The following is a 15,879-nucleotide window of genomic DNA, read 5'->3' as shown; positions in this document are numbered from 1 at the left end:
GCCATAGATAAGCATAATAATTATCGGCCTGTTTCGCTGCTACCATTTTTGGGGAAGGTGATCGAGAGGGCGGTTGCAATCCAGCTTCAGGCGGTCTTGGATGAAACGGATTATCTGGACCCATTTCAAACTGGCTTCCGGGCGGGCTACGGGGTTGAGACGGCCATGGTCGCCTTGGTCGATGATCTCCGTCTGAGCGTCGACAGGGGAAGCGTGTCCCTGTTGGTGCTCTTGGACATCTCAGCGGCTTTCGATACCATAGACCATGGTATCCTTCTGGGACGCCTGGCAGAGGTGGGAATCGGGGGCACTGCGCTCCAGTGGTTCCGGTCCTACCTCTCTGGGAGGTCCCAGATGGTGCAGCTGGGAGACGTGTGCTCCGACGAGAGGCCCCTTAAAACCGGGGTCCCTCAAGGGGCCATTCTGTCTCCCATGCTATTTAACATTTACATGAAACCGCTGGGAGAGATCATCCGGAGACATGGGGCGCGGGGTTATCAGTACGCTGATGACACCCAAATCATTTTCTCTATGTCTCCGACTGATGCAGTGACTGGGGATGGGGTCTCTCCTCTCGTGGCCTGTCTGGAGTCGGTAATGGGCTGGATGAGGGAAAACCGACTCAAATTGAATCCAGAGAAAACGGAGGTACTAGTTATAGGTTCCCCTGGTCCAGGAATGGCGGTGGTTCCACCTGTCCCGAACGGGGTCACGCTCCCTGTGAAGGACTCCGTGCACAGTCTGGGGGTGCTTCTTGACTCGTCGCTACACCTGACTGCTCAGGTGAACGCGACGGTCAAGAGCACCTGTTATCAGCTTCGGCTTATTCGCCAGCTGCGCCCATACCTGGCCCAGAGGGACCTAGAAACTGTTGTACATGCTCTGGTAACCTCGAGATTGGATTTCTGCAATGTACTCTACTTGGGGCAACCCTTATATCAAACTCGGAAGCTGCAAATGGTTCAGAACATGGCAGCCCGGCTCGTCACTGGTGCTCCCAGGACCAGCCATATAACACCGGCATTGAAAGATCTCCATTGGTTGCCTATCCGCTTCCGGGCCCAATATAAGGCGTTGGTTATTACCTATAAAGCCCTAAATGGCTTGGGTCCAGGTTACCTAAAGGATCGCCTCTCCCCGTACATTCCGCCTCGCACCCTCAGGACATCTGGGCAGCAGCTACTGAAGGTGCCTGGTGCTAGATTGTCCTCCACCACAAGGAGGACATTTTCCACTGCTGCCCCAGCCCTTTGGAATACGCTGCCCACTGAGCTCCGCTCGACTACCACCCTGGCCCAATTCAGGAAGGATTTGAAGACCTTTCTGTTCCAACAGGCATTCCCCGATTAAATATCCTGTGGGCCTCCCTCCTCTTTCGTGGCCAAGAGGAAGGGCTTTGGGGCTTTTAGCCTGTGTTTTTTTATTATTGTTTATATGTGATGTATTTTGGATTTTATTGTATGTATTGTTGTTTTAAATTTTATACTGTAAGCCGCCCTGATCGAAGGAAGGTGCGGGATATAAATAAAAACTTTATTATTTATTTATTATTATTATAGAGAGGTTGGACTTTGAAATCATACTGTTGCTCTTGAATTTGTTTGCCCCACCCAAAGAAAACTTAACCCAGCCTTCACAGATACATATTTTTGTTTAAAGTAGGTACAACACTTGGCTGTTGAATCCAGCACATTCCTATAGCTGCTGATTGATTAGAAGTTTTATGGATATCACTGTGTTCATTTATGGCTTTTTTAAAAAAACAGAACCATGTTAGTGCACTTTCACACAAGTCCTTAAGGAATTACTTCAGATAATATCAGGTGGTGGTATGCATTTCTGAATGAATTTCTGAATGATGCGGTGGCTCAAGTGGTTAAGATGCTGACTTTGTTGATTGCAAGATCAGCACGCAGGCAGGTTCAAGGCCTGGGAACTATCATCACCAGTCCCAGCTTCTGCCAACCTAGCAGCTTGAAAGCATTCAAATGCAAGTAGATAAATAGATACCACTTCAGTGGGAAGGTAAACAACATTCTGTGCAATCATGCTGGCCACATGATCACAGAGTAATTTCTGACAATGGTGGCTCTTTGGCTTAGTAATGGAGATGAGCACCGCGCCCTATGGTCAGACACAACTTGACAACTTTGTCAATGAGGAGTACCTTTACCTTTTATCTTCCAAGTCATATATACTGTAGTTTCAAAGGAGCCAGCCCAGAGAGCCAGTTTTATTCATATTATAGAAGTGGGTTGTTTAATGTCAGGGAAAGGTATGAGTACTGAGCAAGCTCACACCATTAGATGTCTTGACTTGGTTTGGATGTGCATTTTTAGGCCAAGTTCTATTTTAGCTTTAAGTTTCTGCACTCCTATAGTCCCCTCCTTTCTCAATGTACTGTGATCTTAAGATTTGCTGTGCTAATTGGCCTTCATTTCCTCTTATGGCCAAATCAGAGAAACTTGGTTTTCATGCAGTGAACAGACTTGGATCTGAAACTAATTTAAAACGAAGATTTCAGATCCTGGGATGTTCCAGAGGAGGTAACAATCATTTCCAGGATTGAAGGTTATTAAAAAAAATAAAGAAATAAATTTCTTTATGTAATTTTTTAAAATTTTAATTATTTACATTCTTTTAAAATTTTCTTTTAAAACATAACATTTTACCAAATTTTCACTTTAGCCACATGAAACTATGTACATCTAAATACATCTAGGTTGTATGTATGATTTTGGGCCCATACAGACAGACCAAAATAAAGCTGTTTCGGGTCACTTTGGAGATATGCTGTTTAAATGACACACACATCTTAAGAGGCCAGAAGCTGTGCCAAAGCTGCGCTCCAGTCCTTAGGATTAGATTGTGGCTTTGGCACAGCTTCTGGCCTCTTAGGATGCATGCATCATTTAAACAGCATACCTCCAAAGTGACCCAAAGCAGCTTTACTTTGGACTGTCGGTATGGGCTCCTTGTAATTTAAGATATACTTTTAATTTTAATAGTTTAAACAACTAGTAAAATTAAAATTATACCTTAAATTACAATATCATACATACAACTTAAATCTATTTACATGTACATAATTTCATGTGGCTAAAGTGAAAATTTGGTAAAATGTTATTTGTCTCACAGCTATTGCCTTTACATTCAGTGACATCTAGGAATTACAGTTTATGCGTAATATTAGTATAAAACACCTTGGTAAGGATTTTTCATAGTGTGGTATGGGGAGGAGGTCATGGGGTGACACCATGAGTTTCTGCACCAAGTGACACTAACTGTAATGACACCACTATGCAAAATGTGCTCTCTGTCCCTGAAAGTGGAAGTAGCCTCAAAAGCATGCTGGAGACTATGGGCTATATCTTACAGTGGACTCACTGAATTAAACAGGACTTGTTAAGTTATCACACATGAATCTTGTGAATTCAGTGGGATTACTCCAACAATTGGATTTAAACCAGTGTGTTTCTGTAAAGAATGACTTTCTGACTTTTGAGAATCCTTCCAGTTTACCAACCCCACTCACTATAAGGAAGAGCATTTTGTGTTATGACTGAAGTCCTGAAAGCTCTTAGAAGGACTTTTCAAACTTTGAACTGCTATATTGGATGAGAAATAAGTTTTGATATTTTTCCTCCCATCATAGTCAGAGATTGCTGCTCCAAAAACATGAGTCCTGACCTCCAGTGAGTATATATAACTAGCCGTGTAATTCTCTGGACCGTAACAGAGTCTTGGATAGTCATAGAATCATAGAGTTGGAAGAGACTGCAAGAGCCATCCTGTTTGTTAGTTTGTTTTTTTAATTAATAATGCTTTTTAATTTCTTACAGCATGCTGATAAAAATGCAAGTGGAGCATCTGGAGATAAAAAAGGAGCAGAAACAACAGAGGTAAATGTAAAGTTTTACGTTAAAAATAAATTCTAACCAAAATGATTAGAATTGTGATATGAAAGTTTTTAAACATGCTTTCCTATTATCACTGATGAAGGTGTAGTATAACAATATCTAGAAATAAATGGGTTCCTTACTTCTAGTACATGGAATTCTTTTCCCTCAAATGTTGTGCAAATTTTAAATTCATATTGCATTTGAGCACCTTGTTGGGAACATAATTGTTGAGAGTAGGTTTTGTATAAAGCATTTATGTTTATTTTGCTGAATAAAATATATGGCAGCTATGAATGCATAGATCTTGTGTTTTCATTTAATATGCTCTATGGTGAGTGAGGAATTGGTGGCTTCTGGGTGTCACTGAATTCAAGAAACTGCAGCTATCATAGCCAAAATGATGGAAGATGGGAGTTGTATTCCTAATGGAAAATATAGGAAAATGTGAGTTGCCTGTCTCTGCTATCTGTTTGACAGTGATACCAAATGCTTGTCACTCTTAGAAATAGTTTGCTAGTGGAGTTTCTCCTCACTGCATAAATGGGATATAGTACAAACAACAGAAACCAAATACAATATGTTTGCCGTGTTCACATATTCGTATCATATGAAAAGGACATACTCTGATAAATTATTTTAGTCAGAGCTGACTAGAGGAGACTCATAGAAGCAAAGAAGGAATTAAGTAACATATGCATTTGTAATCTAATTGCTTCTCAGAATCAGACATTAAAGCTGAAATCAACATTAAACTTGAGCTTTAAAAAGGTTTTTTGGACTATTGATATTTGCCTTCAAGTCATTTCTGACTTACGGTAAACCCTAAGGTGAACCTATCACAGGTGTTTTTGGAAGAATTTGTTCAGAGCGTGGTTACCCTTGCCTTCCTCTGAAGCTGAGAGAGTATGACTTGCCCAAGATCACCAAGTAGGTTTCCATGGCCAAGCAGGGATTCGAGTCCTGGTCTCTCACTGCCCTAGTCCAATACACAAACCACTACAACACGTTGGCTCATTTTTTGGTTTACAACTTCCCAAATGCTCCACCAACCATGAATATTGACTAGATCAGAGGATCCTGGGTGTTGCACTACAGAAAATTACTTTAAAGCTCTGTATGAAATATAGGGGATTTTATTCTGAGTAAACATGCACAATTAAGACTGCAATCCTGAATACATTTACTAGTAAGTCCCATTGAACTGAGTGTAACTTATTTTTTCAGTAAACATACATACAGTATAATTATATCATAGGTGAAGTAGGCAAAATAGCTCTGTTTGTATATAGAGAGGTCCATAATTTCACTTGCGATGCTGGGCATCTGGTGGCATTCAGTGAGAAGCACACAGGTTAGTCACAGAGCTTAGAGTTGTAGAGTGGGGAATTAATCAAGCCCAACTTGCTTAGCAGAGTTTAGAAATATAGTTATGAAAAATAATCAGTTACAGTTATAGTTCCAAGCCTTCCTTTCCAAATATTTAAATCATCTCAAGAAGTAGACTGAAGTCTACGAAAGCTCATGCTGCCAACTTCTTTCTTTCAGTTAGTCTCAAAGGTGCTACAAGATCTCTCTACTCTACATACTGATTCTACAGACTAACACTATATCTTTGAATTCTGTCCAAATATTTAATTATTGTCATAATTTTTAGAAGTAGCTATTTATATTTTCATTTCTGACTATGTAATTAGTTTAGAAAACAAATCTTGAGTGCTGCAGCCTATCAGCCTGAAGAACAAAACACAATCCCCTCTTGTGTATTAAGTTATTGTATTAACATCCCCAAAAGAATATGAGGCACATCACAAGCTAGTATCTGAACAATGGAATGTCTTTCCTTCAGTATTTAGTGATGCCACATGCCTATAACGTGAAGATAACTAAAGGTTACAGCCATACTGAGAAATTATGCCCAGTCAAAATTGAAGGGATGTGGTGACTCAGCAGTTAAGACACTGACTCTGATGATAGCAAGGTCGGCAGTTCGAGGCCCAAGTGCCATGGGATGGACTGAGCTCCCTTCACTAATCCCAGCTTCTGCCAACGTAGCAGTTCAAAGGCATGTAAAAGTGCCAGTAGATTAATAGGTACCACTTTGGTGAGAAGGTAACAACATTCTGTGCAGACATGCTGGTCACATGAACACAGAGTTGTCTTTGACAATGCTGTCTCTTTGGCTTAGTAATGGATATGAGCATTGCCCCCTACAGTCGGGCATGACTTGACAACGTTATCAAAGGGGAAACCTTTACCTTTACAATTGAAACATAACTCAATCATGTCTTAATTATTATTTTAAAAATTGTATTAATTGCAAATTACTAGTCATTTCATAGTTAGAAGGGAAACAGAGGGCCTGGCTAACATATCTGTCAGTTAGAAAGAAGAATCAGACCTTGGAAGTATAACTACTTCTTCTAAATTCTCATTTGTGAGGAACTCAGAAATTTGTGTTAGTTCTGCACTTAACAGAATGATTCCAGCATCCAAACAACATAGAACTAAAGTAGGCCTTGTTTTCTCATCTCATACAGACACATTTGCCTGGTTCTGGGCTGCTTTTTTTTCTTGTACAGAATCTCATGCTGCTCTACCCAGCTCCAAACATGGAGAGGAATAGGATTGTCTTTAAACTAATACTGTATATTGGAAGTGAGGTGTAAAAAACCCCCACTTTTAGGGGAAAGGCATGTTCCTCACAGTCATGCATTTCAGGGGTCACCATGGGTAGTCAGAGTTTGTGGAATCACGTGCATACATTAGCATCTATAATGTTGGGAGTAATGAGAAGGTATGCATTTACAGCATCATAAATAAAAGAGAGGTCCCTGAAGAAGTGCTTCATAATCTAATTGTCAACAAAATGGGAAGACAACAGATGGTAGGGCAGGAAAGGAATGGAGCAGCAAGGAAATGGAGCACTACATCAGAGCAAATAGCTTTGTTTACCAGGCACACTGAAATTAAACTCCCTGAGTTCAAAAGAGCAAGGTTCTGACGTTTCAACTACACTGGCCATAATGCCACTGTAAGTTTGATTGTTTCTTTTGAGACTTCCTGGCTGAATGGCAATTTGCTGGTAATGGGACCGCTTCTGCCTTTTTATTAGACAGAAGAGTAAATATCACATTTCCCATAGAACAAGGCCTACTGTGATACATCTTCATTTACCTTGTCAACTCATTTCTTTCATTGCTGAGGCATTTTTCAGTCTACCTGCATAAAGCAAGGTGTTGTGCTGAATTCCTTTTCCCTGAAGCTGCAGTGACTGGAAATGGATGAATCATAGAAAGCGCTGTGTTTTCACATTAAGTGTCAACTACAATGTGGAGTGCAGTCACCCCTCCTTTTTCACGGGCGATCCTTCTGGACCCCCTTGCAAAAATGGAGTTTCACCTATATTTAAGCCCCATTGACTTGAATATAGGCGCAGGGTGTAGGGGTGCACAGGTGCTCTCTTTTGCACCAGGAAAAGGCACCTTTACTGCCGTGACAGCAGTTTTTCCACGTTTCAGCAGCGTGCAGCATCTAAACACTGTTCCACCGCAGTGCTGTCTGCTGTCAGCAGGCAGTGTGGTGCCGGCTTGGGGGCGAAGTCAGGGCGGGCGGCGGGTGGACATCACATTCCCAACCGCTGGGAAGCTGGCATATTTTGTCGGCGTGTTTAGCCCCTCAGTTTCTCACCATAAGCTAACATTAGTATACAAAGGGATCTTGCAGCACTTTTGTGACTACCTGGAAGAAAAAAGTTAGTAGGATGAGCTTTTGTAGACTTGAGGCTACATTAGCATTCTCAATCTGGTCACTTTGGCCCGTTACATACAGGCCAGAAAGTACGCGCGGAGCACATACTAGGGTTAGAAAGGGGCAGTGCTTCCGCCCCCCCCCCAACCCTAGTGCGTGCTCTGCGTGCACAAAATGGCGGCGGCCATTCCACATGGCCGCCGCCATGAGGACGTCACGGCCATGACGCCTCTATACGGGACAGAGCGGACATGACATCCTCGCTCCACGCCAGGGCGCTTAGTGCGCCATACACAGCCCCTCCAGATGTTGTTGGGCTGATAGCCTTTCTCAGTATTGACTGTGCTTGCCAGGATTGATAGGAGCTGCACTTTGCTTACCCTGATTTAATACATATACTGCAGGTTACATGTTGCTCTCATTTCTCCAATTCTGAACATTTTCCATTTCAGACTTCTTGCTTTATTTCTAGGAAGACTTATTCAAGAAAGTAATGGCTATTAGGGTTGTCAAGAGGTGTTTGTTATTTCAATAACTTGAGCGTTGTTGTTTGGCCTTCTGAGCTTCGTGCCAGTTTCCCCCCCACCCTGGTTTGGAAAGTGGACATCTTGTGGTCACTGTGGGAGTAAAGGGTAAACAATTCTAAATTTGTTTGTTTCTTTTCCTGGGCTCTTGCTGAAAAAAGACATACCTTAGCATTATTACTTTAAACAAGTTAAGGCCAATTTTTTTCAGGTATGTATTTCCTCTTTGCAGTTCTATAATTTTACTGTCCTAAGTTTAAAAATAAACTGCTACCATCTTAATATAACACTTTCACTATGTGCTTGTATCATTTTGGAGTGCTCCAGTTCATACACTAGCTTAATGCTCTGTTTTATGATGCTGGTGATACACCCCTGCTGTAGCAAGTTTTAGGACTGTAATGAACATGCTAATGTTTTAGCAGGATCAGCAGAATAAGATTCAAAGGGAATGGGGATTAATAAAGAGTTTCACAGTTTTATTGAAGGATTTATCCTAGATCATAGTGACACTACAATTTAAGACATGACTAAGGTATATCGGTTTATAAAAATTTAAATGGACATGAATAGACAAGAATTATCCTTTAAATAGGATTCAATCCAGAAACTTTTGGGAATTAGTGGGTTTTATTGTGTGTGGTATGAGTAAAAAATGACAGGATGAGAGGAAAAGGCCAGCAGATGAATGTTATTAATATTTTTATGTTTTTGGGAGTACTCCTGGATTCAGCTTTCAACCTGGAGGCCCAGGTCTCTGCAGTGACCAGGAGTGCTTTTTGCACAGTTAAAGCCTGTGTGCCAGCTGTCCTATTTCCCTGAGACATTGGATCTGCCCTCAGTGATACATGCCATGGTTACTGTAACGTGCTCTATGTGGGTCTGCTTTGAAAAGTGTTTGGAAACTTCAGCTGGTGCAAAGAGTTGCAGCCAGGCTGTTAACTTGGGCAGGTTAAAGAGACCACACAATGCCCCTGTTGAAACAGCTCCACTGGCTGCCAGTTTGTTTCTAGACACAATTCACAATTTGTTTCTGGGTGATGAGCCCTATATGGCTCAGGTCCACTCTATTTGGCAGACTGTATCTGCCAGTATGAACCAGCCTGGGCTCTGAGATTCTCTGGACAGGTCCTTCTCCCCATCCCACCACCATCACAAGCATAGTTGGTGGGGACATGAGAGAGGGCCTTCTCAGTGGTTGCCCCTAGATTCTCGAACTCCTTCCCAGTAATGGCTCCCTCCTTGTTGGCCTTCTGCCGGCAAGCTAAGGCCTACCTGTTCAAACAGGCTTTTAAAACGGAGTGGTTCTAAAGGACCAGCTTGGGATGTTGTTTCATTTTAAAATGTGTTATACAGTTTTATCTTATTAAAATGTATTTTATTCTTGTCCACTCTTGCCTTAAACTGGTCATTAGATGAGGTAATTAAATGGATCAGTGTGCTTGCAGAAGTTCTGTTATCACTTTTAGATGAAAAGCATCTAAAGAAATGTACTTCCTTTAAGAGGTCCATTTCTATTGGCACTTCAGAAATAAAACTTTTTTTTGGTGGGTTTTACAGGCAATGTAGCAATGTTCTGAAAGAATTTATTCCTGCCATTTTGCCTGCATCCATGGCTGGAATCTTCAGAGAATGGCGGCATGGAAGTGAGTGGGGTATATATACTGTGTGACCCTTGGTAGGGAGCAGTGGCATTACGGGGGGGGGGGGGGACTGCACTGGCTGACATCCCAGAAAGGGAGTAACACCACAAAAGGGGGCTGACATCCAGTCTGTTCCCAGCCCCCCTTGGACCTGCTCTCTGGGCCGTTGTGGGGCCTCCAAAGCATTGTTTGGGCCTAGAATCCTTTCCGTGCTGCCACAGGGTCTTAAGGTGTGTGTGCATTATGGTGCATGTGCATGCTGGAAGTCCTGCCCCCCAGAAAACCCACCCCCAGCATCGAGTGTTACCAAATCAGGGTATGCCACTGGTAGGGAGCAGGTGATTTACATGTTAATCTATGTGTTGATCTGTTATTAAATGGCAAGGCGTCAGGGTGGAAGGATATGCAAGGGGGGCCTTGAGGCCTTGCGGTCAAGTTTTCCGCATTTAGGGAATTTGCAGGGGTCAGCACACCCGGAGGCCTTGCCATTCAATAACAGACCAACCCACAGATTAACATATAAATCACTTCCTCCCAACCAAGGCTCAAATAGTATATATAATCCACTCACTTCCATGCCATTCTCTGAAGATGCCAGTCACAGATGCAGCTGAAACATCAGGAATAAACTCTTCCAGAACATGGCCACATAGCCCAAAAAACCCACCCCCCAAAAAAAACTACAAATGCCAGCCATGAAAACCTTCGACTTCATATTTAAAACTTATTTTATTAAAAATCATCTGTGTAGCCTTCAGTGCATAATCAAACCAATGCTAAGAAGGTCTCAGTTTCATTACACAGCATTTCCAGTTTAGAATGATGAGGTGGAAAAAGATGGAAAAGGAAGGCCATAGGTAGCCAATGCTAATGTCTGGAGAATCTGGGGCAAAATGGACAATAGTCTCACATGGAACAAGGCACTATCCAATCACCTTATACATGTAAGAAAAATGTGATAGCCCAGTGAACATTGTGTGAACACAGAATAAGCATGTAAGTATTGAGCACAGATTCCTTCCTGCTAATTATTTTTCATATAGCACCATGTGGCCTTTTTGCATTACAGAGGGCCAGTACACGCTGATGGTGAAATGCCACCCCTCTTTGCTGCGCAGCATTGCTGCAGCAACCAAACCGCAAGGCAAAGTTGCGCAGCAAAAATGAAGCCGCCCAGAGCGGCGTCGTATGATGCCGCTTCTTCTAAGAGATGTGTGGGTGCTCAGACGCCCACATGTCTTCTACACGCCCCCTGGCGCCATCTGCATGACATAGGGCTCGGGAGTGTGCGGTTGGTGTGCACTCCCGAGCCCTAGTATTGCCGCCAGGACACCGCTTATAATAGAGTCTTATTATAATACAGTACCTATGAGTCTTTACTAAGATATTTCTTCCCTAAAACTTTTAAAGTAGATCGGGCTGAAAGAGGATCTCTGTAAGTTTGCTTCTGGGTGGTAGCTACCAGCTAAAGATTCTTCATCTTTAAGAACTACCCAGGTTCTTAAAGAAATCCAAGACTTGCAGTCTTTATAGGGATCTGAAATTAGGAAAATTCTTTATTATTTTTTTAATTACAGCTATAGCTTTATTATTGAAATAAAAGAATTATTTACAAGGCTTTGAGTCTACAAGACCCGGGCAAGGCTGTTGAGGATAGGGTGACTCCAGGCCTCATTTGTTGTTGTTGTTGTTATTGTTGTTGTTGTTGAGTTTTAATATAACATAAAATAAAAGGCATATTGTATATTCAAATATTATCTATACTATCCCTAGTTCATACCCATCTATGGGGCTTTCCAGACGGCCCTTTGGGACGTCCGGAGGACGTCCCATTTTAAAAAAGGGGCGTCTCTTTTAGACGCCCCTGGGCCTCGTACGGACTCCGTCCGTACAAGATGGCGCCGGCCTTTCTACATGGCCGGCGCCATCTTTACGCATCGGACGCACAGCGTCCAGACGCGTCGCGCCGCTGCTGACGTAGCGAGCGCGCCCCTGGCGCCTCGCTACGTCGCAAACGCGACGCAGAAAGAAGCTCCATTTTGGAGCTTCTTTTTTCGGTCCGCGCGGGAGTCGGGCCGTCTATAGGCTCCGGCTCCCCCGCGGACCTTCTGGCGGCGGCGGCAGACCGCCGCAAAGCGGCGGTGTGTAGCCCGCCTATGTTTGCCTTCCATTTTAACTCTTTTTCAAAACTTATCCTACTAAGATTCAGTTATTTTCCATGCTATATATATCTGTACAGTCAGCCCTTCTTATACACTGATTTTTTATACACAGATTCAAGCATACATGATTTGAAAATGTTCAAAAAAAGTATAAATTTCAAATATCCATTTTTAATAAGGGACACCATTTTGCTATGTCATTATATTTAATGGGACTTGAGCATAGACGGATTTTGTTATACACGGGGATCTTGAACCAAACCTCACCATATAACAAGGATCCACTGTATATGTAAACATATTCATTCCAAATTGTTCATAAGTTTAGATCGACTCTGTCTATCTTTTTTTCCATAATTTTGAAGCTTCCTTCCATTTCCCCTCATATTGTTGGGTAGTTTTCCCATTAACATACATGGGCCCAATCCAGACAGGCCTTTGCGGTGCCCCCATCACGTGCTAGGGGTTGGCTGAGGACGCACCGCCCATACTGGCCTCACCCCTAGCACGTGATGAGGGCGTCCAAATGGCTGTGCCCTATATACACGGGTGCCACCATTTTGATGTGACGGATGCTTAGCATCTGCACGTCATGCCCTCATAAGGACGTTACAAGTGCGCCATTGGTGTACTGCAATGTCATTATGGCGCCGCAGAAAGAGCCCGCTTTTTGCGGGTTCTTTTTGCTGCGTGAGGGAGCCACGCGGTTTGTCCGCTATGCCTCCCTCACGCAGCAAAGCAAGGCGCTGGCAGACTGCCCTTTTTGGGTGATCTGTATAGCGCCATGGACAGGTTATCCCTAACTGCTAGTTCATTTAATTTCACTATCCATTAATCTCTTGTTGGTATGGTTTCAGTCATCCAATGTCTTGCATATACAGTTCTGGCAGCTGTAATCATATATAGAATCACACTTGTTTCCTCATAGTTCAATTTATCTTCAGTGACATCTGTTATATTTAATAGGAACAGTTCTGGTTTTAGTGGAATATTTTTCTGCAATGTTTCTTTTATATCTTTGTGTACACTTCCCCAATATTTTTACAGTGCTACCACATTTGGTATAGGGTGCCCATTTATCATTACATTTCCAACAGTTGGTTTGGTTATGTTTTTCTATCTTAGCTAGTCTTGTTGGGGACATATATCATCAGAAGAAGAATTTATGGTAGTTTTCTTTCAAGTTGTTACATCTTGTAAATTTTAGGTTGTTCTTCCACACCTTTTCCCAGCTTGACAATGGTATTGTGTGTCCAATATTTATCATCCATTTAACCATATTGGTTTTGATAGTTTCTTCACTTCTTTCTATCTCAATTAGTATTTTGTAAATCTTTTTAATCAATTGTTTATTGCCTTCTTCTATAATTTTATCAAAATCATTCATTTCATTTCCACATCTTTTTTGTAATCTTGCTGAATTTGCAAATAATGCAACAAATTTATTTGCTGGTTGTCTCGTTGGATTGCGTCTCTTGATTTGATATTATACCCTTCCTGAGTTTTTATTATAATATTGTCATATCTGATCCAAGTTGTTTTAAGTGAAAATTCTTTTTTATGAAAGGCTTCTGGGTGGATGTCCATTTTGGAATCTTATTATTAAAAAACCTTTTATATTTGTTCTAAACACTTAATAATGGTTTCCTTATGCCATGTAAATTGAATCCTTTAACTAATTTGGTATTACCATAGCAAAAGTATGCATGCCATCCATACTCCAATTTTATGCTTTCTAAATCCAAAATTTTTGTCTTATCCAATAGCATCCAGTCTTTTATCCACGTCAGAGCACATGCATTATGATAGAGTTCGATGTTTGGAAGTCCTAATCCCCCCCTTTTCCTTCCGATCCTGTAGTACTGCTAATTTTATTCTTGCTGTCTTTCCATGCCAGATAAAATTGGCTATGTCTTTCTTCCAGGTTTTAAACGGTTGCTTATTGGATAGGATTGGAATTGTTTGAAATAAATATAACATTCTTGGTAAAACATTCATTTGAATAGTGTCCTAATTCTACTATTGAAATAAGGAAAATTCTTTAGATATATATTCCCACTTTGAACTCTGACAACTTGTATCAGTCTGTACTTCCTAGTTCCTTTCTTTACCAGTGTGCAGTATGGGCAACTGGGAGGCAAGAGTGAGTAAGATCAAATCCTGTAGTCTGGTAGAAAAAAAATAGTTTCAGGGGTCCAACTAAAGTAATTGATATATTCAAATCAGTACAAGATAATAAGGGAACTATGAAGCTGGCTTAAGAATGAGCAAGCATATATTCAGTAATTATATAGTATCTGAGGCAAAGTTAATATTTATTTACTGTACTTATACATCCTTTCAACATGTTTATATATACTCAACTCTGTAAACTGGGCATATAGGGAGTTATATACAGTTCTGATAAAAGTAGCAATACATGCACAAAGCATTTTCACTTGGCTTGTAATACAATATGGGTCATCCCAGGCAACATGCTGAAACATTCAGCAGAGAGACAAAAGCATATTCTTTTAATCTCTAGATTTTCTGAAGAGTGCCTGGATGAACTGAAGGAATGAGAGAAAGCCAGGTTTCATTGGTATCACTGAGATTGATCATGTACACAGAGATGAAGTGATGACCCAGAGAGATGAGCTAAGAGGTGAATGGGAACAGCTGTCTTTCAGCTTCCTGATAACCTGGATTAACCAGGAGCATAAAATAATCAAATGAAGAGGAAAGTGGGGATTTGGCTATCTCCCCCCCCCCCAGCACTGTTTATAACTCTGTTGTTTAACAGACACAGGCTGGATCTGCACTGCAGAAATAATGCAGTTTGACACCACTTCCATGTGATGAAATTCTGGGATTTGTAGTTTGTTGTGGCACCAGGCTCTCTGATAGAGAAGACTAAATATCTTACAGAACTATAAATCTCAGAATTCTGTAGCATTGGTCCATGGCAGTTAATGCGGTGTCAAAGTGCATTATTTTTCTAGTGCAGATGTGGACACAGGTGAATGCAAAAAACAAAATTAAATGCTTTGTTGCATAACCTGCCTCCACCTTGTGCCAACCCCAGTTTGTGATTTATTTTATTTTATTTTTATTTTACTTCTCTTGTGAGAAAGCATGGCTGTCTATTCTGTCACATGGCTGTACTTGCACCTCTTATGTGCTACTGTTTTTGAAAATGTGCGGATCCACACATTTGGTGCAAATCTGCCTATTCTTCATAATGCCACTGTAGCATAGTTTGTGCTGCTATCTCAGTTGGCTCACTTTAGCTTCCTTGTTGCTTGCTTCCACCTTAACTGATTGGTGCTGCTTTGAATGGGTGGGGCAGAATTTCCATTGTGTACACATTGTCTCCTGAGTCATAAAATCAGAGTTTAGTAAAAATCAGAGTTCCGTATTGGTCACTTTGCAAATTATTGAAGCCATAGTAGAATAGGAATTTGGTTAGTTATGAAAATCTCACTAGTGCAGTGTATTCATTTCCTTGTCCCTCTCTTTGAGGGAATTAATGGCTGTTTGGGATAAACGCTCCCCCATAATATAGTTCTGTGGATAAAGAATCCTTATCCACGGATTCTTTATCCACAGATTCAACCATCCACAGCTTGAAAATCTTCTATATATATATATATATATATATATTCCAAAAAGCAAACCATGGTTTTGTCATTTAATATAAGGGAGAACATTTTACTATACCACTGTGTATAATGGGACTTGAGCATCCACACATTTTGGTGTCCACAGGAGGTCCTGGAACCAACCCTCAGTGAATACCAAGGGCCCACAGTACTGTGGGCTCTGATGCCATGTCAGCAACATGGTTGCAGGCCTATAGCTTTGTATTTTCTGGATGGAAAATGTTGACCAGCATTTGGAAAATCATGACTAGATGAATTTT

General features: G+C 41.4%; 1 protein-coding gene across 5 annotated transcripts in view; it reads left to right on the top strand.

Moving 5' to 3' along the window:
- CAST (calpastatin) overlaps positions 1-15,879 on the top strand; it is a 98,490-nt gene that overhangs the window by 16,540 nt on the left and 66,071 nt on the right. For all 5 annotated transcript variants that reach the window (XM_042448317.1, XM_042448318.1, XM_042448319.1 and 2 more), the window contains exon 2: positions 3,843-3,902. In XM_042448317.1, coding sequence (XP_042304251.1) covers positions 3,843-3,902 — 60 coding nt within the window. The remainder of the gene's footprint in view (positions 1-3,842; positions 3,903-15,879) is intronic.

This window comes from Sceloporus undulatus, chromosome 2 (assembly GCF_019175285.1).
Source record: "Sceloporus undulatus isolate JIND9_A2432 ecotype Alabama chromosome 2, SceUnd_v1.1, whole genome shotgun sequence".
NCBI lineage: Eukaryota > Metazoa > Chordata > Lepidosauria > Squamata > Phrynosomatidae > Sceloporus > Sceloporus undulatus.
The sequence above is the reverse complement of the archived record's forward strand: the minus strand, read 5'-3'. Positions and strand labels throughout refer to the sequence as shown.